This window comes from Callorhinchus milii, unplaced genomic scaffold (genome assembly GCF_018977255.1).
Source record: "Callorhinchus milii isolate IMCB2004 unplaced genomic scaffold, IMCB_Cmil_1.0 Scaffold17, whole genome shotgun sequence".
NCBI lineage: Eukaryota > Metazoa > Chordata > Chondrichthyes > Chimaeriformes > Callorhinchidae > Callorhinchus > Callorhinchus milii.
Window position 1 is genome coordinate 5,987,915 of NW_024704758.1, and position 27,755 is coordinate 6,015,669.

The 27,755-nt window shown below is 44.4% G+C and overlaps 1 protein-coding gene across 5 annotated transcripts in view; it reads left to right on the forward strand.

Moving 5' to 3' along the window:
* The window catches only part of plekha7b (pleckstrin homology domain containing, family A member 7b), a 151,425-nt gene that overhangs the window by 99,791 nt on the left and 23,879 nt on the right, over positions 1 to 27,755 (forward strand). For 3 of the 5 annotated variants that reach the window (XR_006085546.1, XM_042341311.1, XM_042341313.1), the window contains exons 6-12: positions 5,385 to 5,489; positions 6,399 to 6,471; positions 7,488 to 7,588; positions 20,533 to 20,708; positions 22,356 to 22,838; positions 25,988 to 26,492; positions 27,137 to 27,226. Coding sequence is in view for 4 of the 5 variants with exons in the window: in XM_042341311.1 (XP_042197245.1) it covers positions 5,385 to 5,489; positions 6,399 to 6,471; positions 7,488 to 7,588; positions 20,533 to 20,708; positions 22,356 to 22,838; positions 25,988 to 26,492; positions 27,137 to 27,226 (1,533 nt within the window). In the remaining variant the exon portion in view is untranslated. Of the gene's footprint in view, positions 1 to 5,384; positions 5,490 to 6,398; positions 6,472 to 7,487; positions 7,589 to 14,632; positions 14,700 to 20,532; positions 20,709 to 22,355; positions 22,839 to 25,987; positions 26,493 to 27,136; positions 27,227 to 27,755 lie in introns of those variants that run through there. The other 2 variants (XM_042341312.1, XM_042341314.1) reach the window with 2 other exon arrangements.

Below are 27,755 nucleotides of genomic sequence, written 5' to 3' on the forward strand. Positions count from 1 at the left end.
GACGATCAAACATCAACGGACTTTGACACTGAAATTCTAAGAGAGGCACGACCTGGAGCCATCCGGCTCATATCCGGATTAATTTATCACAGGAACGAGTTAAAGTGAAAGAAACATGATTATGTAGTCACTGAGTTCAAATTCTGCTTGTTTAACTTGACGATTACTCTCTGCCCCTGAAATAATAATTTGCAACAAAAAAAGAGAAAAATGTTTCTTCAAAACGATGAACTTAAAATTCTAGAGCTCAGTGACAATTTCTCTCTGCTAACCGATGGAAATTTTTATCCCAAAGTCCAATGCAGTTGCTCTTGGCCTCCAAATCTTATTCAATGCCATTGGAACATCAGCGTGCCTGCTTACGGGCAGTATCAGTTCAGTATGATTGAGGGCGGTCAGTGTGACGGACACAGACTGAACAGCAGCCTTGGGGATAGGTTGATGTCTTGGCATTAAAGTTCACTCCCTTCCGGTCATTCAGTTCCATTTGCAGAGACAGAGCAAGTGGTGTTCCGGTTTACTACAGGACTGTAGATCACAGTGCCGCAGTTTCTCATTGTGAGCTGCCTAATGTTTGTATAGGGTCTTGGTTGATTGGTACAATATTTGACCTAAGCAATAACGAAAATGCATTTACTGTGGGTTTTAACCTCCCCGCGAGCCACGAGTTTATTTTAACAAGACCAACAGCTTGACTTCCACAGCACCTGCCATGTAGTCAGCAACTATCAGCATCCTAACCTCCGGATCTCCCTCCCTCTACCTCTCCATCTCGCCACACTCTCTACCTGTCTCTGTCTCCCACCTAAAAGCAGTGTCTACGGTCACCACCCCTCCCCCTCTCCCTTGCTCGGAGTCTAACACTGCTTTTGTAAAGCACTCCGCTGTTCTCCTACCCCATTTTTGGTCAATTGGTTGCCGCGTTTTGCTTACAATATACAGTCACTCCACTTTATAGTATATCCTGTAAAGCACGTTGAGACATCTCAACGAAGTGATAAGGCGCTATAGCAAACACAAGGATTATTATTATCGTCCCTCCCTGTCCCCTTTGGCTTCCACCCCGGCTCAGGGACAGACACAGCATTGTTAAGCATTTTTATCTTTGTAAATGTAAATTGAAAATTGTATTGTATGTGAAAGGTGCAATATAAATGCAAGATGTTGCATTTAAATATTTTTTTACAGAGAAAGTGTTGGGAGTCTGGAGATGGGGTTGGGTGGGGGAAAGAAAGGAGGGAGATGACTAAAAGATCAGTCAAAGAGGTAGGAGGACGATTAGCTCCTTGCCTGGGGCAGCAATGATAATAAATCACATCCGTTAGTGTCTGATTTTGATTTAGCCGAGCCAAAAGAGAATAAAGGTGGGATTTAATTTTCCGCAGAGAGATGTCCTGCATTGATCAGAAGCAGTAAATGAAGCAATACTGATTTTCTGCCACAAAGTGGCTTGTTGGTTTATAAATATAACCTTTGTGAGTATCTTAACACTACACCAGGCATGGTTTACTCTCGTAACAGAGTGAGATCTTGATCACCTTGACAGAATATGTCAACAACTTAACATTTAGCCCTACCAGAATGATGAGGAGGTGAAATTAAATTAACATGGGACTTAAATTGCCTTAGAAAGGATTGGTAATTTTATAGCGTCTCATCACTTTGAAATATCTCAAAATCCTTTGCAGATTTTTACTGCCTGACTGAGATTGTCGTTTGCACCAGCAAGGATCCACAGTTTTATCATTGACCAATTTTATCTGGCGGGGGTTTATTGGCCAGGACATTAGGAGAAATTTTCTTCTGTTTTCGAGCAGTGCCACAGGATTTTTTTAATCTCCCAACCGAACAGGCACAGACGAGATTTCAGTATAAAGTTTCATCCAAAAGATGATGCCTCCAGCAGTGCAGCACTCTCCCCGCCCGCAGTACTGAACTGGAGTGTCAGCCTGACCATGAGCTCAATTCCTGATGTGGAGCTCAATCCTATAGCCCGTTGATCTGGTGCGGCCAACTGAGCTGGCTTCACAAATAAGCCTTTAGACGTCAAAATATTCAACTGCCGACGAGGGAATTTGTTGAGAGAGGCAGGAAATTGACCAGGTTATGATTTGGTCAGAATTTTTTCTCCCAAGTGTTGCGTTCAACAACAACTTGCACCCATATAGCGCCCTTCACGCCGGTCGGACCTTCGGAACGATCACAGAGCAATTGCCGTAGAACAGCATAACCCGAAGATGGTATAAAACGTGTGTGAATAAGGTTCGTTTGTTGTGATATCTGGAACTATTTGAGGTTGGTGAGACGTTCTCATGCAATGTACCTACGAGGATTGAGAGTTTGCCCAGGTCTGTTGCTGTGGTTTTTTTAGTCAGCTGGGAATCTGGCACAAGTGGAAACCAATTGCTGTGCTGAAGAGTATCCAAGCCAAACTGAGAGAACCATGCATATACACCACCTACACATGGTTAATGTTGCTTTATTGTTGTGCTGGTCTTACAATAATGCTAACAGATGGGATGTAACTATCTGCATTGGTATCGGCCAGCAGGGATTTGCAGACACTAGGAACTTTGCTACTGATTTAATGTTTGGATGGGGATCATGTCTCCTCTACGGATCATTGAGTTACAATTGACTCTGGGTTAATGTACAGTTAGTCGGGTGACATACATTAACCTTGTAAAAGCAGCTTCTGCGGCCTGCAGACAGTCAACTGTTAACAGCGGAGAGAATGGGCACCAAAGCTGGCCAGGTTAGTGCCTGTCTTTACATTCCCATTTCCTCTCTCTCTCTTCCTCAGGGAAGCGGCTTGTATCAGGTTGGGGTAAGGTAGCCAAAGACAGAGCTCGTCCTCCAGGACCTCAGCCCATTGACCAATTTTATCGATAGTCCTTCTAAGATGTATTTGGTCGTTCATTAGTTTGTGGGAACTTGCTGCGTGCAAAATGGCCTGCCATGTTTTCCCACGCATACACAGTCAGTATATTTGACATTAGTTACTTGCTGTGAGACGTTACCGTGTTATAGGCACTACATCAAATGTAAGGATTTTTGTATGGTGAGTGACAACGTGCGATTAAATTTTGATGCGATCAAGAACTAGACAGGATTGTTAAACAGCATGCTCTTCCTATTTGAAGGATTCAACTGAATCAGTCAAATGCGGATAATGCTTCTGAATTGCATTATGAATTTCAGCATCAGTTATGGCCTTCAAACAGTCTCAGCATTTGACTTGAGATTTCTCAATGACAGAATAAGGCACTATATCAAATACAAGGGTTATTATCTCCCATTTCCTTATTGTCTGAAAAAGAAAAGTTTCTGCATTGTGAGTTCCAGCGTCCGGTTTCTGGGGGGAATTGTTTACCTCCAAAGTCCTCGGAGTGGCTGTATCTCGCCTGTGTAACTTCATTGCCTTGTGACTGAAGACGCACTGATTACCTGCCATTAATCTGACTCCGGCTCCATTCCAACAGAACAATGAATCTCCTGCCACGGGTGGTGAATCAGTGATGTGCTTTGCCATTACTGAAGTGTTCTCTCCTTGACGTTAATGCCCTTTATTTATGGGGCCTTTATGATTAAGGGCCAACGTGGCATAGTCCTATGCATTTGTTATTACTGTACTTATTCATTTAAAAAAAACTTGCATTTGACATGTGTCGGGCCGTTCACATCAAAAGGATATCACAACACTCTTCATATTTTTCGCTGTAAGGTGTAGTGGCTTTGTATTAAGTAAGTGTAAGCATCAGCCAATTTGTGCACAACAATGTCCTTCGAACAGCCACAAAGTGAATTGACTTATTCCCTTTCAAAATAGTGCTACAGAACCTTTATGTCCACCTGAACAGGAAGACGGAACCTCGGTTTAACTCAGTCTCACCTGAATACCGGCAATTCCTACAATGCAGCACCCCCTAAGCACTGCATTTGAATGCCACTTACACATAGAAATTTGCTGTGTATCTTTCTTGGAAATGTACAAGCTCTTCGAAATCCACCATACAGTCAAACTATAAATGGTCCCAAGCTATACAAAGCTCGTTCTAACCCAATCCAACTGTACATGTTGTAGGTAACGCATCTTAGGTTAAAATGATCTTCCTACCTATAATAAGCAGGTAAGTACGTAAAATTAGTTTTTAAAAAAAACCCAACAGCATTTGAAGCGTTGTATAGGAATTGGGATTTCAATTGGCTTTGACTTGGGTTTTTGTGCCTTACAAATTCTACTGATTAAAATCCCCTCACCGTGTTGACCTTCCTACCTCTGCAATCTCTTCCAGCCCAATTCTCCACCCAACCCCTTCTGCTCCTTGAGCCCCTTGCACCCTTCTGCCTGGTCCACTGCTCTTGCTATTTCTCACTCCCTCCTTCCCACCAACGAGTCATTGTGACTGCTCTCTCTTTGCCTTGTGCCTTCTCTCCCTGCCATTAAAACCCTCTTCAAATAATGTCCATCTCTGGATCAAACTCCCCCTTTCCTTTCATCAATACTTGGTTATCCCAATCATCTTAAGGAAGTTCTTTCTTCCATGTCAGTGTCATTGTCATACTACATGTAGGTGCGTATTGTTTCATGCATTTGAAAGGAGCTGTTTCCTCAACTGCGCAATCACATAGAGAAAGACTCAATGGGCTGAATGGCCTTTTTCTGTACTGTAACTGTCTATGATCTTAACCTGGTGAGTACAGCCAGAGAAGTTCAGTAAGTTGCAATGACCTTAAACCCAGTAGTGAAAAGGCATAGTCCACCAAAACTGACACTCGAAAATTCTGTTAAAGAGCAACACCTTCTGACGAAGCAAGCTGAAGAGATCTCAAGAAACAGGCAGAGAGATAAAATCAATTATTTGTACAAGGGCTCCTTTTGCTAAAATCTCCACAGATTCTTTAAAAAATCTCATAAATAGTTAAAGAGACACCCAAGCACATGCACATAGACAAACACACACATTTCTGTAGCTCTCTGTGCTGCTTTCTATGTTAATAAATTCTTCACTGTTAGTACTAGTTGGCTTACAGGCATTTGTTATTCCTCAGATTTGATGTCTGGGCAGCCACAAGGCCCGAGCGCTGTTGTGAATACCTTTTATGTTTTCCATGCTCCAACATTGAATGGAGAAAAGACAAGGAAATAAAGTTAGCACAAACTTAGTGGCTGAACATGTTTTTTGAGCCGAGTCGTGCTGACTTTTCCTCTCCTCTTTGTCTTTACCACCTCTCAAAATTGACTCATCTCAGTCAACCTTAACCCACCTTAAGTCTTTGCAAAGCATTGTATATCTCCGTTCAGTGAATGACCATGAAAAAGAAGGATTATTTTTACCGTTTCTTCAATGTGTGCGTGTATTCATATGTTGATTTTCCGTCAGGTTTCAAGGTCGAGTGGCAGAATCCATAACTTTGGAAAGCGGGAGCAGTCAATCAGGAGGAACCCAAATGCCCCGGTGGTGGTGAGAGGATGGCTGTACAAGCAGGTACAATACTTGGCTTTTATAGGACTGACTCTTCAGTGAGGCTGGCACAATGCAGTATACGTTTATACAGCATGTTTCACATCAGAAGTGGGGCCTAAAATGCCTTACACAGGTAGCTGGGCACCTGAGTTGGGGGGGTGGGGGAACGGGGACTAAAGGGGTTGAGTTGGTGGCGGTTGTTGTGCTGTTTTTCCTGGTTACTGACCACTTGATGGCAGGATTTCGTTTCAGCTTCAGCTACACTTAGTAACCTGGTGCTCAGGAATCCCCAAGACACGACCTGTTGCTGACGCACACTACTTCCTGAGGTCATGGGGAGTCCTAGTCACCACAGCACTGCTAGGAAACCTATGTGCAAATTGGCTGCTTATACAAATATACAGACATTACACTTTACAATGGATCATGCAAAGCACTTTGAGATGTTTAGACAATGAAGCGATAAGGTGTTAAATCAAATGCAAAGACTATTATTATTTTGTAACTTATTATTAACAGTAAACCTTACATTTTGATATAGGGCCTCATCCCATCATTGAGATGTCTCAAAACGCTTTACAGAATATACTGCAAAGTGAATTGACTGTGTATTTTGTGGTTCCATTAATTATTATTATTAATGATAAATAGACCTGGAGTAAAGATCATTACTTAGCTTTTTGATGGATCGCAGTGTTACAATAATTCATAGGATCTGGAGTATAAACCTTGAGCGCTCAGACAAATTGCTTGAACCACTCGCTTGGCTGTTCTGTTTTGACACCATCCGAGTGCTCACTCAGGTATGATTGCCTCTCGTTTCTAGCTCCTCGTTATTCTCGGTAACATGATGACGATTCACATGAGCTGTCAACATCCTTTTGCTGTGTGCGGTTGACCTGATGGCTTATTATCTGCTTGCTCTTGTAGGACAGCTCTGGAATGAAGCTGTGGAAGCGACGGTGGTTTGTCCTCTCGGAATATTGCTTGTTCTATTACAAAGGTGAGGAGACACTGGCATGGGTGGGGGGCCTGAAAGCTGTCAGGAGAGGAGATGGAGAAGCGAAATTAATGGGCCAGACAATTGGAAAACATTGAATGTGCTAAAGATAAACCTGTTGAATGTCTAAATCATTGTTGGACATAACTAACAAAATAATAATAATTTGGTTACGATCCACGACTGTTTGTGGGACGCTGCTGTGTGCAATTTGCTGCTGCGTTTGAGCCACAAAATATTCAGTCATTAAACTTTACAATATATTCCGTGATAAGGAGCTATATCAAATGCAAGGATTATTATTATTGGACTCGTTCTACGTTCAATGATTTGGACATTTGACAGGTTTGCATTAGAAGAAGCAGAGAGTAGTTGGTGTGTAGAATATGATATTTTAATTGTTCATCTGGTAACCCAACTCTGCTCGCTATGATGGTTGCTTATTTTGTATTTTTAATGTCACGAAAGGATCACTGCACCCAGGGATTCCCCATGCTCCTCGAATGAATCTCTTTCATTAACATTTCAAGTCTTGTCAAATCTTGTTGAATTCTTAAATTTGCCTTAATCTGGGTCCTGTTTTTCTGTACTTAAAACAAACTTGTGGAAAGTCAGCTTCGGAATTAAGGTCGGATTTTAAGAACTTTCCAAACTTTGCACAATCTGAAATGATAGGATTCTTAGACTAGGACCATGGAGAATTTGTGGCCCCAACGAGGTCTTGGGGTTGAAGCCCGACTGAATGTGCTGAGACGGCGGATTTGAGGGCAAATGTTGAGGGCGATTGATCTCAGTGTTGCAGGGAGGGAGATGAAGACCATGAGGTCTCCCACTGTGTACGTTCACTGTCGAGGCTCGCATGTGAAAGATGGATGGATGATGAGGTGTTGGAGCAATCCAATGCCAGTGGAACCATATCCCAATTGGAAGGAGAGAAGGCAACACCCAATAGAGGAGATGAAGGGAGAAGATTGGCGAGTTGGATCAGGATTCATCACATTGTGTGTGTGTGTCCGCAGATAGCAGAGAGGATACCGTGCTGGGAAGCATTCCACTGCCAAGCTACGTAGTTGCCCCTATAGAGCCGGAGGATCACATAGGCCGCAAATATGCCTTTAAGGTAGGAACGAAGCCAACTGATGAAACGTTTAACAGAGCTTTTCTTACGACGTTTATGTGAACGCAATGATTGGAGCGTTCGAACACTGTTGGCAAACCACTGTGCTTCAGTGGATTTTGTGTTACGTGGAAGGAAAGTCTGGGTGGTGAGGTACATTTTATCAGTGGAGAGTTTTCCAGCTCTTGCAATTCCATCTCCGACCTTTACCCAGCTCCCCACAAGGCAGCCTACATCCCTCCCCCTTTTCCAAACTTCCCGTCCTCCAACTCAACGGACGTATGTGCCCCTAGGAATTTTTTTGCAGGAACCCCTCCCAAAATGGTTAGGACTCAGAGCAAAACCCCAAGCTGGGGGGCAATGGGAGCAGAGACCAGGAAGTCTAGGGGGGATATTACCCCAAAATCCAACCCAACCCCCTCATTCCCAGGTATTTGATAAAGACTGCAGTCAGATCACTAAAAACACCAAACCTTTGATGTAGGATGGACCCCAGTGTCTTCTTGTTGGCCAATTCACACAAGCTGATGCACTGTTGACAGCTGAGCTTTTCTACTGCTCCCTCCCACCCCAAAACGCTCAAAACGGAGTTCCAACCAGTATTTAAAATCAACGATCAGAACGATGCCATCCATCTCCATGTGTGGGAAGGGTCTGGGTACATCTAACTGTGCACAGAAGTGGAGCTGCAAAATGACAGACTCTTTGATGGGGGGGTAAGAAAGGGGGTATCGGGAAGGTGGGGGGGTTTAAGGTAAAGGACCACTTGAATGGTGCTGAATGGAGAATTACATGGAACAGGAAGTCATCTTTACCACTTTTCCTCCCAGAATTTCCTTCCGTTTAAGTTGCAGTTCTGCGGCTGTTCTGTTTCAATGTGTACATATGCGTTCAGTTTATTGCACTGTTATCTGTTTTTAACTGGTGGAAGTATTGACTTGTATCAAGGCCTGATATTAGCTCTAAAGATAATTGTTTCAGGCTGATGGAAGGAGTGCTGCACACAGTTGAGGGTTTTTAACCCTGCGGATTCTTGATACACTCAGCACAGAAAGCCAAGGTCCACGTCCAGTGGGCTGTGTTTAAAACCCCACACGGGATAGGGTGATGTGCTTTGAAGTATCTGAGAATAAAGCTACCAAAGTCTTTGATGCTTTGCTCAGTAATGTGCCAAGCAACCAGGAAGGATACAGGAGAAATGATCTTCTGTCACTCTCTTCAGTCAATGTTTGTTAAAGTTTACATAAATTGTCCGTGGTCTGAAATCCCACCGGATACCTGTCATCATTTGTCTTGAAATTTTAAGATCGTCCAGAATTGTGAAAAATTCTTAAGTTCAGTTTTAATTTGTACCTTTTTTGGTTTTCTCTTCCCCTATCTCTCAGTCCATCCACTCCAGTCTTGTCCTGGCCAGCAATCCCCCAGATAAAATTGGTCATTCAATTCACAGCTGTTTGTGGGACATTTGCTGCACGAAAATCGGTTAGCCTTCGTCCACAAAATACACAGTCGCTACGCTTCACTGTAGCGGCTGTAGCTTCACTGTAAATCCTGAGACATTTTGACAATGTAATAAGGTGCTGTATCAATAATAATAATAATTCTTGCATTTGATATAGCTCTCCATCATGCTGGGAGGATGTCTCAATGCTCTTCACGGGATTTATATATCAAATTAAAGGGTTAAAAAAAANCACTTCCGAGTCGAGACTGAAGTTGAGAATTTTCCGCAATTTCATGTGATTTAAATTCGAAGGGAAAGTGGTCTTGAGGCCTATGATCATGTGGCCTAGTCTAGGCTGGGACTGGGCAGCGGAATCATTCCATCAGTGTGAAAGTGTTGTCTGCAGAGCGTAGGAGATTGTGGGCGTAGGATGGTCACAAGCGAGTCTTTGAGAGGGGAAAAGTGTCGGAATTTGAGTAACGTTGCTATTTCTTTGACTGGTGGCGAGTTCTTAAATGCTGACAAAGCAATCGGCTTCACTAACGGCAGTCCTGAAGCTGAGCTCTGAACTCAACTGAGAGCAGCATATCTTTCTGTTCCTTGTTCTCAAATCTCAACAGTCTGCAGCATGCCCTTCTTTCCACTCCTTTCTTCTGTCTTGCAGCCCTCCGCGCGTGCTTGAGATTTGAGCAGTCACGAGTGATTACAATCAACCGTCGTTACGTTACTCTGTTCACATGACACAACGTTCAATCTTCTGATCGATGTTCCTCATTTATTATTTAGGACTCACTCCTCGCTCACGGTCCAGGCTTCCTCTAAACACAAACATGGAAAGTTGCACATTGAATATCTTAAGTGAAACATTTAATGCGATTAATGTACCTGTCAGTAAATCAGCGTTAATTGAATGACCTGGAATAGCATCCCACAGTCGCAGGGGAATCCTTGTATCGAGCCTTTATGTAACCGCTCATGTGTGATTGTCATTTAATTCCTTTTCGCTGACCTGTGTAAACTGAATTGCAAGGCATCTGCACTCCAGCCTTGTTCGAACACTGAAACCCCCTGTTATACTGCATTCAAAACTTACCACTGAAATACCTTGCTGTATATCGGATGAAGCGCTTTGAGATGTCCTCGCGTGTTGAAAAGAGCCATATCAACTTTAGGATTAGTTATTTTTTTTCGAACAATACAGTAGAATTTACTTTAATTTATGTTGGGAGAACATCTGAAAATGTTTGATACCCGAGGTGGGGGTGGGAGCTTGGAGAGAGGAAAGATGACTGAAATCATGCTAATGTCTTGAGACAGGCCTGACACAGGCACACTTTATATCCACAGTATACATGGCTGTCTGTGGGACATTGTTGTGCGCAAATTGGATGACAAAATTCGCTCTCAAAATATTGACACTACAATTTACAGTTTACTATGAAGCACTTTGAGAAATCCTCCCGACATGAAAGGCAAGGATTTTTTGTTTTGTTTAACTGTTAGAATGAAAACCACGTACAAATTCACTTCCAACAAATCCAGCACTAAACTGGATTTAACAGAAGAAATTTTGGGCTAATCAATTCTGAAGCTTACTTGTTTCTCCATCCCTCACCCCTTCCCTTCCCCCTTTCCCCACACCCGCCCTGTGTGAAAGTCCCGTTTGTCCTCATTCAATCCAGGTCTTCACTGGAATTTAAGATGATTGAAAAAGAATTAAAGGGGAGATTAGTAGAGGAAAAAAACGTCTTAACACAGAGGGTGGTGGGAACGTGGAATTGTCTGCCGTAAAGCATATTTGAAGTAGAGAGCATGAGTTCTTTCGAAAGGGAGTTGAGGTGGATGCTTGAAATGGAGGAAGATTTGAAGAGTTTGTGCGATGAGCCGGAGACTGAGGGAAGATTGGCAGAGAAAAACACAAATGCACATTTACAAATGCCCCGATTCTGTGCTGTAACATTTCTGTGAAATGCTGTGCAGCAAAATGAGTCACTACATTTGACAGTAACTGCTGGCGTGATGCTTTGTGGTAGTTCGACATGATTTGGACGCTATAAACATGACAGAGTTCTTTCTTTCCTGGGAATAGCTGAAGCCGGAAATTTATGGGGGGGAGAAAATTACACACACAACTTTGCAGGCTGTGTTCTGTGTCCCAGCGAGTCGGCAGGCTGTGACTCTGTGGTGAGCTATTCTGGAGCTGGGAGACGAGCAAAACCAGGGGTACATTTCTGTCTCTAAAGCCACATTTGGGCTGTCAATCTGCTTGGTTACAGGAAATTCCGGTTTCTGGACCTCTCTATTTAGGCCAACGAGCGGGGCTTTATGTAACGTCTCGATCAGGATAATCTGCCAGATTTATCGCAAGCACCTTCACACAAATTGCCACTTAATACTTCCAATAGCAAGCTCAAAATTGAGTTCTTTCACTTCGATGAACAGGGTTGAATAAGGCTTCCTTCAGCTCCAGTGAAGACTCCTGGCTTAGGGAGCTTGCCAGGCTCTGGGCTCAGTCCAGTGCAGTACTGGGGGGAGCACTGCACTGTGGAAGATGGCGTCCTTCGGATTGACATTGATCCGACATTCAACTGGACGTTAAAAATCCCGTGGCACTGTTTGAAAAGAAAGAGAGGTTTCTCCTGGTATTCTAGCCAACAATCCTCCAGATAAATTGACTTCGGAGTCCTGTAGCTCAGTGGTTAGAGCACTCGCTTTGCAAGTGAGAGACCTGAGTTCAATTCCAGGCAGAGGGCCAAACCTTGGGCAAGTTTCCTTACTCCACACAGAGCCTAATAATAATCCCTCCAAAACCAAAAACAATAATTAATTGGTCATTTTCAATCTACGACTGTTTGTGGGACATTGCTGTGCGCAATTGGCTGCCGCGTTCGCCCACAAATATACAGTCAATTCACTTTGCAGTATGTTCTGTGAAGCGCTTTGGGACGTCCTCCCGACGTGAAAAGCGCTATATCAAATGCAAGGATTATTATTATTATTATTAAGGGCTGTTTGTGGGACATTGCTGGGTGCACATTGGCTGCCATTGCCTGCAAACTCACAGTCACAACACTTCACACTAAATCCTGTGAAGCACTTGAGTTGCCTGGTCAGTATGTTCGGCTGCTTCATCAGATAAAATGATTATTATTATTATTATTGTTGTACGGGTTGAAGTGAACGTGTTTTACAATCCATGCATGTGAGCTAATACTAAAGCTGCAAAATAACCTTCAAATCTGGCTGTAAATCTCCCTTTGCACAAGTTGAGTAGAATAAAATTCTAAACCCCTCTATTTTATGCAGTGTTGTTAACACTTGCCCAACTGATTCAACCAGACCCTCCCCCACCTCTACAAAGGTCTAGAATGACTCATGAATTGAGTGTTACGGGCTGGGGGTGCGCACAGAAAAGTCTTTCTTCCCGCCTCCCCCCCCAGAAGTAAAATAAATTTACATGACAGAAGAAGGCCATTTGGCCCATCATGTCAATGCTGGCTCATCTACACCTGAGGCTCCATGTCTCCACAATCTTAGTCTTTAAGTCCATTTTCTTAAAGTTTATGGCTGCACAGAATTTTGAAAAATTCTTATTTTCGCTCTAATATGGCAGCTGATTTCCTCCCCCCACCCCCTCGTCACCGTGCACCGTGCACAATCCCTCACATACTTAAGATGATGCATGATTTAACGGCTAAGACCACGCAACTCTCTGGGCCTCGGGTCAGCAATGGCTGCGCTGAGCTCTGGATCACACAGGAGTTCGTAGGTAAAAAATGCAACATTTCAGTCAGTCATGTGAGACGGACTGTTTACAGTTCAGTGGGAATGGACATGGCCTTTTGTGTCATGTAGATTTATTTTCCGAAGCTCAGCTCTAATTTGCTGCCTGCTCGAATCGCACAGGCCCCTAATCCCAGTGTCAAAAGGAATCGCTTACACGGCAGTCTGCCCTCCCGGGCTGCCATTGTACACTGAAGCCCGGTATCAAAACAGCCCGCGCGTGCCACAGCCTCTCGAACCTGCCTGAGCCCTGCTTTCAATTAACGTTTTAAATCCTGGTGTCCCCAGCCAATAATTTCTCCCCTCCCCCGCCCCGCCAGATAAAATCAGTCATTCACTTCATTGCTGTTGTGCAAATTGGCTGCCACGTTTGTCCACAAAACACACATTCGCTTGACAGCAATTATCCGTGAAGCGCTCAGACTTTTTGACGTTATCGGCACCATATCAAAAGCGAGGATTATTGTAACTTGGCTTAGTTAGCTTGGCTTACAAAATGTTAGCAATATTGTTAACAATAGAGCCACAATGCTTGTTCCTGTTGAACAGTCACACCCAGAGAGCACTGTGGCTTTGGATGATTATGATAACCTGTATTGACCTTTACATTGAGCAAACAGATTTGTATATGTTTGGGGAATGGTGGGGGGGTGGGGGGGGAAACTCAACATGTGGTGAGAATAATCACAACTACTTCACAATGCAGTGAGGCACAAAAGCATTCCATAAGACATAGGGGCAGGAGTAGGCCATTTGGCCCCTCAAGCCTGCCCCTCCATTTAATAAGATCATGGCTGATCTTATAACCTAATTCCATTTACCCGCCCTATCCCCATATTCCTTAATCCCTCTATCCTTTAGAAGGCTAAAGGATTCACCCCTTGAAACCCATCAACATGCTTAAGAGTATCCAAACCATGCATCCCACCTACACATGGAAATTTTAGAGATAGATTGTTGGAATGGAATGGACATCCTCTCCCTGGAGGGATGTATCGTGTTAACCTAATTCCGGAAAGCATTAGGTGCAGGTTGGCAAAGTTGCATTAAATTAACAGCATAAGCAACTAGGGAGAGGAAGAGAGAGACAGGTTAATATTTTTTGCTAGGAATGAAGAATCCAATCTACAATAAAAACGTTCCTTTTCCTAGTCAGATTCCGATCACCTTGCCCCAAATTTGCAACGTTTTCTTACTTTAGATTGGAATTCCAGCAGTCGCAGATTTTCCTTTGTACCTCTTTTCCCAAATGCACTTTTCCTGGGTTTTTTCGGAATGGCAACGCCCGGGGTTTATTTCGGAATGGTTCTCGTTTCTCCAAATGCTGCTCTCGGGTGAATTCTGGTTTGTGGTGACGGTTTGGTGCTTGTCGTGGTCTCTGGAATTCTGGAGTTGTCTTGGGTTCTCCTCTTCTACTGGTTTGGTGTTCCTGATCTTGTGTAACTGTGTGCTCTGTGGTTTGTTTTTATTTCCCATTAACATCTTGTCTTGAAGTGGTTACGTAACATTGGCATTTTGGGGCGAGCCTTGATGGTGGAGTGGATAACAGCTGCATTTACGGACGAGGAGCTGACTGGCTCAAATCCAGGGCTGCGTGGGGAACCAACACTTTTGACGTTTTCCCTAACCCTAACACACGTACGTCCACAACCAACCTCCCAGAGTAGCATCCTCTGCTGGTTGTGCATGTGGATTAGCGTTCGGGAAAATGTCAAATGTGTTGGTCTATCTATTGACATTAGTTTCAAGGAAGATGTAGAAATATCTCAGTCATTCATTGATTCATTGTCCGACCTTTGTTCTTACCTGACTCTCGCTGATCTGTATTCCCTGCTGCCCTTCGGGAGACGGTGTGCTTGAAAAAAAGAGAACCACTCACGGGAATAGGTATTTACTTTTATTTACTTGTTAATTTTGTTGTGCTCCAAGTTTAGTGGACGTACCTGTGTTTTCCGAAACACTGATTATCCAGTACCTTGGGCTGTCCTACCGATGTGAAAGGTTACAAATGTAATTTTGTTGTTGTTGTGTTTTCGCTTTTGACTGGCAGATTTTTTTTCCCCAGAAATTGAATACTGTTAACTGTATACAAAACTATTATATTCCTTCCTGCAATAGACTGCGATAGATGGGTAGCTTCAGCAAAGGTGTTGGGCAATGAATCAGTGACTTTAACCAGACGTTTGTTCTCTATTTCCCCACTCCCCCCACCACAACTGCCTTTCTGACTGGAACTCTATCCCAGAGGCTGTCGGCTTCACCCCACTCTTTCCACCTGTAAAACTCATTTGTTAAAACCTTTCATTTCTACTTTTTATCACCTGTTTCTCCCTCTTTCGCAGTTCGCTCCCTAGCCCAGCTCAGGTTCCCAACTGATTTAATGTGAAGTGCTTTGAGGTGTCTTCCTGATGTGAGAGTAATCCTCTATTTAGACAAATCCATACAGAATTAATTGCTATCAATACTTGCATTATTGTAGCAATCGCCTACCAGGATGGTAGAAAGTGAACGAGATGGACCTTGGTCTTTTTTTCGTCTAGCAATTCCTTTGTTTCTATGTTGCTATGAAAGGCAGTAATCTAAATGTGAAGGTGTTGCTGTTATCTCTTACTTTATGCCTGGAAATCCAATTTAGGCCGCAACCCATCTCCAAGAGGAGAAAGTGCACAGCCTTTCTAAGCCCTTTGCCAATGACCCTGTGTGTTACAGTCACTAAGAATTAAAAGCCGAGAGCTTGCTTTGACTCAAACGCAACCTGCCTTTTTCTTTCCTCCCTTTGGGGGAGCTCAGTTCCTACTATTGTACGCTGCTGGGCATTGATCCAAGCCTTTCTCAATTATCCTAACAGATCACATCTTGGTCTTAATTGCACGTAAGCAGTTGGCACAAATCTCTAATGCCGTTCAAAGTTCACAAATAATGTGGAGTATATTGCGTAACCTTTTGATCCCTACAAAACCCAAAGTGAAGTTTCTAAAAGGCTTCCTCTTTCACCTTCTTACCAACTCGGCCATTTTTTGGGGGTCAGCCAGGTGTCTGATATATATGGAAACCCATTACTGTGCTTCAGAAAATCCCCCAAAATACACAGTCATTGTTATACCCACAAAATACACACTCAATCCACTTTACAATATATCCTTGTAGCACTTTGAAACGTCTCAACAATGTGATGACGTGCTGTATCAAATGCAAGGATTATTATCATTAAGAAAATCCAAATCGGCCATAGTTCCATGTATGCTACCTCCACCGTGGAAATTCCCATGTCTGGAATGGAATGTGCACTTTCTCCCTGAAGGGACCCTGCTTTACTTACTCTGGAGAGTATTAGGCACAGGTTGGCAAGAGCCAAGGCTTGGGGACTCCAGTGTGCGCATTAGGGTATTGCTATAATTTAAGCAGCTAATGTCGCATAGCTGGTCATTGAGAGCACTGTCTGGCAAGCATTCCTGTTGCATGTCCAGCTAGAACCATGCTAACTGTTAAGACTGTGGCTTGAAAGCTTAACAGGAGTTGAGTGGGAAGAATCCTCATTTCCAGCATTGTTGTTCTGCCATAGAACAATTCCTTCAGTAAAAATGTTACCAAGAAGTAAACAACAGCATTGCACCAAGTTGAACATAGGAGGCCTGAAATTCCACCAGTATCTGGCATGTGATACCATTTCACCTTCAAATTTAAGATGACACTGAGTTGTGAAACATTTTTGAAATCGATGTTAATTTGGAAGCCATTTCCTGAGGTTCTTGAAAGAAAACTGGTTTCCAAACTCAGACTTGCCACTTTAAATTGTAAGCCAAAATGCTCTAACATGCTAATTCTGGGTGAAATTTTAGCTCCAGGAATTCCCACATATATAAACCACATTGCGTCACCACCTTTGCCCACACAACACAGGCACTACACTTTACAGTGTATCCTGAGAAGCGTTTTGAGATGCCTTGACGACATGAGGTGCTCTTTCAAATGCAAAATTTATTTAGGATTTCAAAGAGAAAAGGTTGATTTTGATGAAAGCTGTAAAATAAAATAGCTGTTGCTAATTGAAGAAAACCCAGAGACTTTCTTCTTGTTATCCTGCTTTATATCTGACTCCTCATCCAATTTTACGCCGAAAATTAAATTACTCGGCTGCTCATCTCATTGTCAAGGGGACATCACTGGGACAGATTAGCTGCATAGTTTGCCCTGTATCACCGATCACTTTCAGTTCCAATCAGTTGTGTTTTGTGAAATGCTTCGAGGCATTTATTTGTCCATGAAAAGCTATCTATATAAATGCAGGCAAGTTATTATAGCTTGAGTCTTTGGTGGCATTTACTGTGGTTTACATGAGCGCTCATCTGCGGGAGATTGAACCTCGTGGAGGTTTTATTTTCATCAGAGATGGTGCTTTAGAGTTCTATCAGAATGCTCTCTCAGCAATCAGACTGGGAAATGGATTTGTTACATGAACATTTTGTGCAACAGACTGGACAGCTCCCATTGTTAGTAAATGCTCATTGTGTCCGGGAGCGTGACTATTTCATTCTCATCTGCAGTTTTTATTAATCGAAAGAAAGGCTATCCTCCCAGGGAAAGGAGGGGGTGGAAAAAGCGAGAGAGAAAGAAGGAGGGAGAAAGGGAGAGAGAAATATGTGGGGTCTCATTGGAGCTAAGATGGCTCAATGGTGATGTGCCAATGAAATATCTAGTCCATCTTGGTGAGCCAGGAGGGTTCATAGTAGTCGAAGGCTTCATTGATGAAAGACCAGGGACAAACTAGTCACTGGAGGCAAGGGTTCTTCCCATTCAGCTTCTGCAAGCCAAAGCCTTAACAGGATAGTGCGGTCCTAATTGGACAAGCAATGGGAAGCTTGACTGCTCTAATTTCCAAGCTATGTAGTTTTAGCTGCTTAAACTCCAGCATTACCCCAATGCACACTCTGGGATTTGCAAGCTTTGACTTTCACCAACTTGCACCTTTTTCTTTCTGGAGTGACTTACCTCCCCACTCCCTCCTAACATAGCCGTTTGTTTTGGAAGCAAATGCAAAGAATTGTTTAATTGTTTCACCCACAATATACAACAGTCAACTCACTTTAAAATGTGAAACAAAAACAGAAGTCACTGGGAACGCTCAGCAGGTCAGGCATAGTAATATTATTATTAGTGATTTGTTGCCGAATGAACAAAATGTGTTGTTCTTTGTTAGGGGCTCTGAGACACCACCCGGCGTGGAGGGCGTTATATAAGTGCAAGTTGTTGTTTTGATCTTTCTAAAGCAGTTCTAAATAATTTAATTATTTTATATTAATTATTACGAGAATAGGAATATATATGCATATTACATTAATATGCATATTTATATTAATTATATAATTCCATATAATGTATCATTAAATATTTCAGCTTTCCAAATAAAAAATAAAATATATTATACATAATATAACAATATTTATAATGTACTTTTGTTTTTATTTAAAAAATCGAATATAATAGTTTAATGCATTGAGATGGAAATAGAAAAAACATTTGACTCAGGAGATAATAAATCCATTGATGAGTGTGACTGTGATGTCTGAATGGCTGTCAGTTCGTGTTATTCATTTCCCGGTGGAGATTAGTTTTAGCTCTGTGTGGTATGGTGTGTATGTGTGTGCTTATCAGAAGAAGCTCTCAATTGTTGGATGGGGCTAACATCGCGCATAGGGATGGCTAAACAGAGGACAGGGCTCTCACCCACATTGTATCCGCTAGACGAGATGACTTTGGCTCAATGATGTTCGCACCTCGAGATCCAGCTGAACACGATGCAGGAGGCAGCTCGACCTCTGATGGCAGAGCACTGCTGGGCTGACCTCCTCGTGACCGAAAGGTCCTTGTCCATCGCAGTGAATTTCCATCAGACGTCCACAGAAGTAAACAAGTTCCCATTCCCTTAGTGTAAAGAGGGGCAGGATGGCTGCAGTGGGTGAGGTAAGAACGATGGAGTGTGAAAACGTGAAACTGGCTGGTTCTTTTGAGCCTCGTCCTGAGAAACTGATGAGGTTTGTGCGTTGTGCTATTCATCTCCTTTCCACGATTGAGCTTCCGTGCCCCCCCTCCCACTCCAAACCATGATGGATCGTTGACAAAGAAGGTCTCCTTGGATCATTTGGTAAATAACATATGTCGGTTGGTCGCACTCTCATCTCTGAGTCAGACAATTATGGGTTGAAGTCCTGCGGCGGAACTTTGAACTCGCAATCTAAGCTGGCACTGTATTGTATTGCAGGGCTGGGGGAAGGGCTGTTTGTGGTCAAACGCCCTTCTGACACTCACTGCTCAGCTCACGCCTTTGGCAGCTTGTTCAAGGAAGGCAACAAGACACCGCAGTGAGAGCAGGTTGGGTCCGTGCCTCTCAGTGTCCCCACTTCCCTCATTTGCTGTGGATTCTCCGCAGCGGAGCGCAGAGCCCACACCTTGGAAGGACTCTGACGCTGACTGAATAGCAGGAAGAATGTCCCTTACGCATCAAGGTTTAAATGCTGCTGTCACAAAGTTGGCTTGCAATTGAAATGCAAAATGTAGAATTCTGATTGTTGAGCAGCACGAGTGCTTTCAAAGCTGTCACTTACACCAGCAATATTGATTTACTTTAACACCTTCTCTCGGGCTTTACTTTTTGTTTGTTTCTTATGTTCGACTTCAAAATACATAGTATTTACACTTTACAGTAAAATCCCATGTACCGTTTTGAGGCGTCCTCCCGACACGAAGGCCATTGTACAAAATGCCACGATGATGATTGTTTTTATTATTATTATTGTGTTGTTGATTCTTTGTTTTGTAATATCAAATTCTTCCCAATCCTGATTCCCCGTTCCCCCGTTGCTCTTTAAAAGTCACTTTGCAATTCTTTTGAACGTATCAAAAACATCTTATTTCCCATTTGCACGTTTGAGCGTTCAATTAAATCTAAAGGGCGGGTAACTGAGTAGGTATCAGGATCTATTCTCAGTCTGTGCTGAGTTAGTTGATCTCAATCTCATGGATAGAATGTGGGAACTTTAAACTGATCTCAATATCTGAGTGCCAGTCTGAAACACAGCCAGAGCTCCCTGTTCCTGATCTTTACACAGCACCAAAATGAATGTATATTGTATTGAATGAGATGTTAAACCGAGGTCCCATCTGCCTGTTCAGATGGACGTTAAAAACCCCGTGGCACTATTTGAATAGAGAAGAGAGTTTTTCCCAGTGTCCTGGCCAAGATTCCTGATCACCCACTTCATGGCTGTTTGTAACATTGCTGTATGCAAATTGGTTGCTGCGTTTGCCTGCAAAATACACATTGCATTACATTAAGTCCAGAGGCGTCTTCCTCATGTGAAACACCCTATATCAAATGCAAGGATTATTATTATAATTATGATAATAAAGACCGAACCTTGGCAACACCTGAGCGTTGGGCGTCAGGAGAAAGGAAAAATGCTTGAAATTCGCAGCACTGACATTTCTCTATGATCATCACAGCAATGTGTAAATATGTCAAGGAAGTCAATACTTTGGGATGATCAGTGTTACATAGGAACAGGAGTAGGCCATTCAGCACCTTGAGCCAATTCCACCATTCTATTAGATCATGGCTGACTGCACCTCAACCCCAAATAAGTGTTGGAATATAGCTTGGTAATTGGGCGAGTGGCTCCCTTCCGTTCCCCCTACATTATCTTTTCTTTCTGTTTGTTTTCAGGCCACCCACACGGGCATGCGGACGTACATTTACAGTAAGAACTCTCTGATTGGCTCGCAGGCGGAGCACACCGGCATGAGAACCTACTATTTCAGTGCAGACACTCAGGAGGACATGAGCGGCTGGATCAGGGCCATGAACCAAGCAGCTCTCATGCAAGCCTACACTCTGAAGAGGTCATTCTGCTTTAGCTTATTACCTTCTTACCTTCTTCCGAAGGGAGAGACTGTCCGACGCACGTCACCAGCCTGAGCCATGGGGGCCTGATGTGGGATTTGTTAATGGGGGCCTGATGTGGGATTTGTTAATGGGGGTGTCAGCGATAGCTTGTCTCCCCAGCCTGCCCCAGCCCCACCTGTCCACTGCCTCCAACCCCCCACCCCCACCCCCCCAGCTCAGTCTGTAACGCTCTCGCCTCTCCGCCAGACTAACGAGTCAACACTTCCTGCTCGAAACACGGAAATGGTGCCCCATTATAGCACCAGTTGAGGTTTTTGGAATGCAGTGGTCACTCAATCCGTGACTGTTTGTGGAACAGAGCTGAAAGCATTGGCCAGGAAACGGTTAACCCAGCGATGTTCCACCTGTTCAGCAATCCTGCCCTCGCAATCTGTCTGAATTGTGATGTGAATGTCAGATGCTCTCTGTGTGTGTGTACAACCAGTTCAGACTTTGGGCGACGAGTAAATTTCATGTGATTATCAAAGATGTAAACATCATGTTAATTTCACGCTGAATTTGCTGCGCGATTGTCTTGAACCAGGATCCAAGTGTGAAATACTGACTTTTTTTAACCGTGTAGTTTAAGATGTGTCTTTCTAACCTGTAGCTTGAGACTTCGGAATAGAAACACCTTTTGCATTCCTCATGAGTTTACAGCTAAAATATGCATGGATTCTTTTTCTCACAATAATAATAAATGCACACAGTCACACACTCGCGCACACAGCTTCAGAATTTGAGAAATTAACCCCGTCAGGATGATATACGAACGATACCCTTGTCAGTTTGAGAGGTTGTTAAACGAAGTGTCACCGACTTAAAACTTGAGATGATAAATTGGCCGTCATTTTCAAGACACAGGCGAGCACTGCTGGAGGTTTTATTAAACCTGTACAGTGACGCCCTCTGTTCCTGGTGTCCTATCACTGCCGCACATGCCTGTGATGAAAGGTTTTAGCTGCCATTTCCCAAATTTCTTTGTGCCCCCCTAACAAAGATTATCTTTTGCACGACCTTCACATATCAGGTCAGACATGGGAATCCTTCTGTTTCCCTTCTGACCGGCCACTTCTAGGAATGGGTCTTGTTTTAATTGGGGGTTCAGTAACTTTCCAAATAATAATAATAAAAATCCTTGCATTTGATGTAGGCCTTATCACGTCATTGGGACGTCTCAAAGCGCTTCACAAGATATACTGTAAAGTAGTTTATCACTATATATTTTATGGGCGAAACATGGCAGCCAGTTGCGCACAACAGTGCCCCTCAGAGCGAGTGACCGATTTTACTGGGGGGATTCTTGGCCAGGACACAGGGAGAAACTCCCTTCTCTTTTCAACTAGTGCTATGGGCTCTTTAACGTTCACCTGTACAGGCAGGCGGGTCCTCAGTTTAACATCTCGTTCATCACATGGGTCTAATCAAAGGATTGTAGGTTGAAGCCCCACATCAGGATTTCAAGCTCATATAATCTGGGTTGATATTCTCTGGGAGGAGCACTGCATTGTCGGAGGTGCCATCCTTCGGGTGAGACATTAAATTGAATTTTATACCCAGCTTTTGAAGATAAATTGCCCTTTGTTCATGTCCTGGTTTTACAGGGAGACGGGGAAGGAAGACCGACCACTCCTCGCCCAGAGCAACCACATCAACGTGTGCAAGGGGATGGCCAGGGCTGAGGGCCTTCAGAACAAAGCTGACTCGAGGAGGCCGGACGAGACGTTTGGGTTCGAGAAGCGGGAGGAGATCAAGAAGGAGCGAGAAGATGAGGAGAGGTACGGCTTCCGCAAGGACACGGTAGAGATGGCTGTCGGCAAAGGCGGCAGGAAGAGAGCTCAGGCCAGCCCCACGCAGAGCGACGAGCACGCCGCCCATCCTCAGCTTCTGCCTCGGCACCACCCAGCCCAGCGCAATGGGACGCTGCCTCCCACCGCGCCCAGCGCCGGGCCTGCCGAGCGGAATGGAGGCGCTGTGTACCGGAGGGGCTTTGTGCCCCGCACTGGCACTGAGAAGAATGCCCAGCGGAAGAGCTCCCTGGCACAAGTGGAGCAATGGGTGAAGTACCACAAAACAGATGGCCCGAGGTCAGTGCTAAACACTCCTCTCTCACCTCTTAAACATTGGGAAATCTTCCCCGTATTAGAAATAATATTATTAAATATTTCATATTCAATATTAAGGTGGCTGCCACGCTTCTGTAGAAAAATCAAACAGGTCGCTACGCTCGTTCCATAATTACTGCAAAACCTGAGGCACGATCAAATTGCAAATTCTTTTTCTTTCTCTATTGCTTTGATTTCAATTGAATATTAAATCTGCCCGTTCAGGTGGACATTAAAGATGCCATGCCACTATTCAAAAAGAGACATGAATTTCTCTCTCCTGGTGTCTTAGCCGACAATCCCCCAAATAAAATTGGTCGTTCACTTCATGGCTGTTTGTGGGACCTTGCTGTGTGCAAATGAGTTGCTGTGTTCGCCTACAAAATACAGTCACTACATTTTTACAGAATGTCTTGTGAAGCACTTTGAAACAACTTCCCAATCTGTATCAATGTAGAGATTATTTTTGATTATTTAATCATTATTCATTGCTTGAAAACTAAAACATTTGTGATCTGATGCATTAAAGCCAATTGCCGTATTCACCAATAATCCATGCATTTGATGATAATCCTCACATTTGAAATTGTATTCAATGTCTGTTTATATTTATCCTCTGTCTGCACATATTAGTCACTCTGTTACAGACCCACCTTTCCCTTTACTTCCCTTTTCCTTTCAGAGTTTCAGCCTAGCACAGTAGGTAGCATTCCCTCCTCTGAGTCTAAAGATTGTGTGGGTTCAAGCCCCATGTTGGGAATTTTGAACTCAGTCAGTAAATACGACCCCACACTGCAGCTTTCTGATTGATTTGAAGGTTGTGACCAAACCCAGGCTACCCATCCTCTACAGTCCTGGCTTGTCCACTTACAAAATACACAGTCACTACACTTTGAGATGTGCTCCCAACGTGAAAGATGCTACATCAAATTCAACGTTTATTATTCTTATTAAGATCATTATTAAATAAAATAATAGTAATTATTAATAATAATAGTTAATTGCTTCCAACAGCACAACTGAGGCTATGTAACGTGGCTGTCTTAAGACTTGCTCAATGCTTTACATTGAACGAATTGAAAAACATAAAGCAACGTGGCATTTGTGTTGATCACTTGAATTTAAGCTGATATTAACCTAAAGCCCAATGGTACCAGTCTCACTGTATGTATTAGTTGGTGGGATCATGGTAATTAAAGGGGTGTTATCCTTGCCAAGCACTAAGCACAATGAGGACAATTTATATGTATTTATTCACAAACTGCATTCTAATGTACTTACCTCTGTCAAACACTGAGCCCTGATCATTATTAGGAGATTTAACAGAAACCTGCCTTTAATAAGCCGTGCTTCCAGATGCATATCTTCTCTTTCCCCCTCTCTCTCTCTCTCCCCCCAATTTCCAGAGAGAGGTGCATACCTCCCCGCCAGGCATCTCTTCTATTTCTGCCACTCTAAGTGTAACTTTTCCTTTGAATTTGAAGTGCCCTTTGGTTCACCCAGCTTGAAATATCTGTGCGTGTGGGGGGGGGGGAAGTGGGGCGAAGGTATTCTCTAGCTGTGTTTATACGGCCCAAGGGAAGACGAGCGCATTCCACTCCAGATACAGGGAAATTTCCACCTGCAGATAAGTTAATTCACTTGTGGGGCTCTCCTCCACACTTTAAGATACAACTCTTCCCTTGGGTAGAGGGATGTAAACCACAGGGACGTCATAATAATCCTTGCATTTGATGTAACGTGTTTCCCGCAGTCCATAACTCCATCTCTCAGTCCCTCCGCCGCGCCCCCTCTTTTGCCTCCTTCAAGACCCATCTCAAGACCCTCTTCTTCGACCGTGCTTTTGATCACCCTGCTTCCCCACCTGCCCTCTAGCCTCCCCAATCCCGACCGCCAGCTCGGGTCCGAAACACTAACTGTCCAGCACCTTGGGACGTCCTCCTGACGTGAAAGGTGCTATACAAATGTAATTTTGTTGTTGTTGTTGTTTCATGTCATCGAGACATCTCAAAGCATTTTCGTAGGATACACTGTAAAGTGGATTCACTGTGTATTTTGTGGGCGAAACACAGCAGCCAGTTGCGCACAGGAATGTCCCACAAATATCTAAAAAATGCAACCCCCACCTCCCACCCTCACGCACTCCTCGGCACTGCATTGAAGCGTCAGCTAAGACTATGTGATTCCAAGACAATCTATTGAGAGTGCTAATACTGTCAGGCTGACACACATACTCTTGAAGTTAGAGCTAAGATAGTTCAAACATTAGAGTGAAATTGGTTTGACGTTAGAGTTACGTTTCGCACAAGCCTTTTTTTCCCCTAAATTTGATGCTTAACTCTGTGGTCTTGTTGCACCACCCAGTGGCAGAATTTGGCAGAATTCAGACTGGAATAACATTCATCAAAAACCAGTGACATTGATGCTTCTGAGCCCGTTTTTAGTCTGGTTGGAACAGGGAGGAAGAGGGAGAAAGTGTTTGAATTTTGAATGTTTTTAAACCGGGGATTTGCCACATTAGTGTTTCCAGATATTCTTTCAGATCATTTGTTTAGTGTCTTTTTTTTAGGAAAAGCAAATCTCTGGCCTGAAATTAGCCTGTAAGACCATTTTGTCTTGAATTTTAAAATGACGCAGAATCATGGAATATTTTTAAATTAATTAATAATTAATATCGGGACCAATTTTGCCAACAGCAACGACGGGTTGCACTAACATAGCGTGGGGCAGTGTCCAGAATCACTTCACAGTGACGGGGCAGACACAGACCAAGGGGTGATGGCCGTGCAGGGTTTGGTGCGGGTGAGGCCATAGAGCCCCTGTTTGCACTGAGCAATGCTGGATTGAATGCAAGTACAGCAGAGCGCCAGTTATTCACACGCTAATTGTCCACAAGTCTGTTTATCTGCATCCGAGCTGTGATATCAGCAAAAAACTGCGCGTTTTTTAAAAAAAACTTACATGCGGTAAGTAAAATCCTGTGAAGCGCTTTGAGAATGTTTCTATCAAACGTGAGGATTATGATCATTTTACCAGCTGCAACGAAAGAGATTCATCCTTATTTCTTGTCTGTTTTGTTTTTCTCCCCCTCACCCCACCCCCTCGTGCGCCCCCCCACCCCCCACCACCAGCCTGGGGCCCACCCAAACACTTCCACACCGGACCAGCCAGTCCCAGCCCTACCCGGATGGCTATCAGACACTCCCGAGGAACCTGGGGGAGAGCTCCCCTCCTGCCGGACAGCACCTGCCCAGCGACTATAAATATGCCCAGGACCGTGTGCTGCACCTCAAGATGTCTAACAACGAGCGCCAGGCCACCAAGGATGGCATGGTGTGGCAGCTGTACGAATGGCAGCAACGGCAACAGTTCAAGCATGGCAGCCCCACCGCCCCGCTCTACCCCCCGCACGACTTTGAGATCGCCAAGGCCACGCTGGACGCCCCCCGCTCTATTTCCGTGCCCCCGTCCCCCTCGGACATCCCCCCGCCACCTCTGCCAGGACCTCCCAAAGCCCTCTCGCCCCGGAGACCCCACAACCCGGCCGACCGGGTCACCATCAGGCCCCAGGAGGGCAGGGCCACCGAGGTGCCTTTCCTGGGCTCTCCCACGAAACACCGGGGGCCCGTCGCCAAGGTAATGCCTCTCAATACCACATTTCTCCCACCTTTTCCTGGCGCCTCAACTTGTAGGGTGGCCAGGTTTTGTAAACCAAATCCAGAAAATCCGCTCTAGCCGGTTCACCCCGGATGAGACTCCCAGCCCCAGATTCATTTTTGTCTGAATTAACAGGCATACTTGTTTTGAAATATGCCTGTTAATTCGGACGAAAATCCGGTTAATCCAGGCAAAATGATCGCTGGTGAATGTATTCACTCAAACCTTCAGGATGGCGATGGGAGAAGTCACATTGCGATTAACAGAGGACTCTAGCCATTCACAAGCAACTTTGGGTGGTGGTGTAGGGGGTGGCGTGTGGTGGGGTGGTGCAGTGGCAGCATTCAGCAGATAGGAGGAGAACAAATAGCGCGGCTCGGAGGTGATTGACACCAGAGCCATTGCTAATTGGTTCCCAATGGGAATGTCAATAGGAGGGAAGAGGCGCTCAGCAAAGACAATAGCACAACAATAAATTGCGTTTAAATAGCACCGTCCACATAGGATAGCGTCTCGGAGATTAGGGGCCACACGAGATTCTCCTGCTGAACAGCAGCTGGACGATGGCCCCTCCCTCGCGGGATGCCCTACCGCGCTTTTACTCCATATCCCGTGTTTTTCAGCAGACCGCCGCCCACGTTGACAGGCGTTCGATGCCCCCCATGGGTTACATGATGCACACGGTGAGCGCCCCCAGCCTGCATGGGAAGACGGTGAGTCCTCGCGGTGCGCCCCGTACGTAGGTAAGGCCGTCCTCGCCCACCTCCTCGCAGCGAGAGTTAACCAGCGACGTCGCGCCCGCACTTACCATCACCACCCCTCCCGCTCCCAGCACGGTAATTGCTGGCGAAACCTAAACTCCGGGGTGTGGTTCGAGGGCCATTTCTTGTGGGCGTGAGGGAGCCCTTCCCCCGACCCAGGCTTCACGTTAAACCATGAAATAGCCACTCTTTGAAAGGTTGTGATGGAGCGGAGTCTTGAGGTTTAATGACAGAAAGCCTGGCCCAGGGGCCTCCTCCCACGGTGAGTGGCTTTATCCACTGTCATTCCAAAGCCAAGAGGCCACCAGAGGTGAGGGATGGGGAAATCATCTATTGTTCCTGCTCCTGTGACCTACACTAGGAAATGGGCAAGGTATTGGCAGCAGGTAGGGAAAGGGCTGGTAGGGGTGAGGAGGGGACAGAGGGTGGGGAGGATGGGTACATTTCCAAACCAAACAAACTTTCCTTCATTTCTTAAATA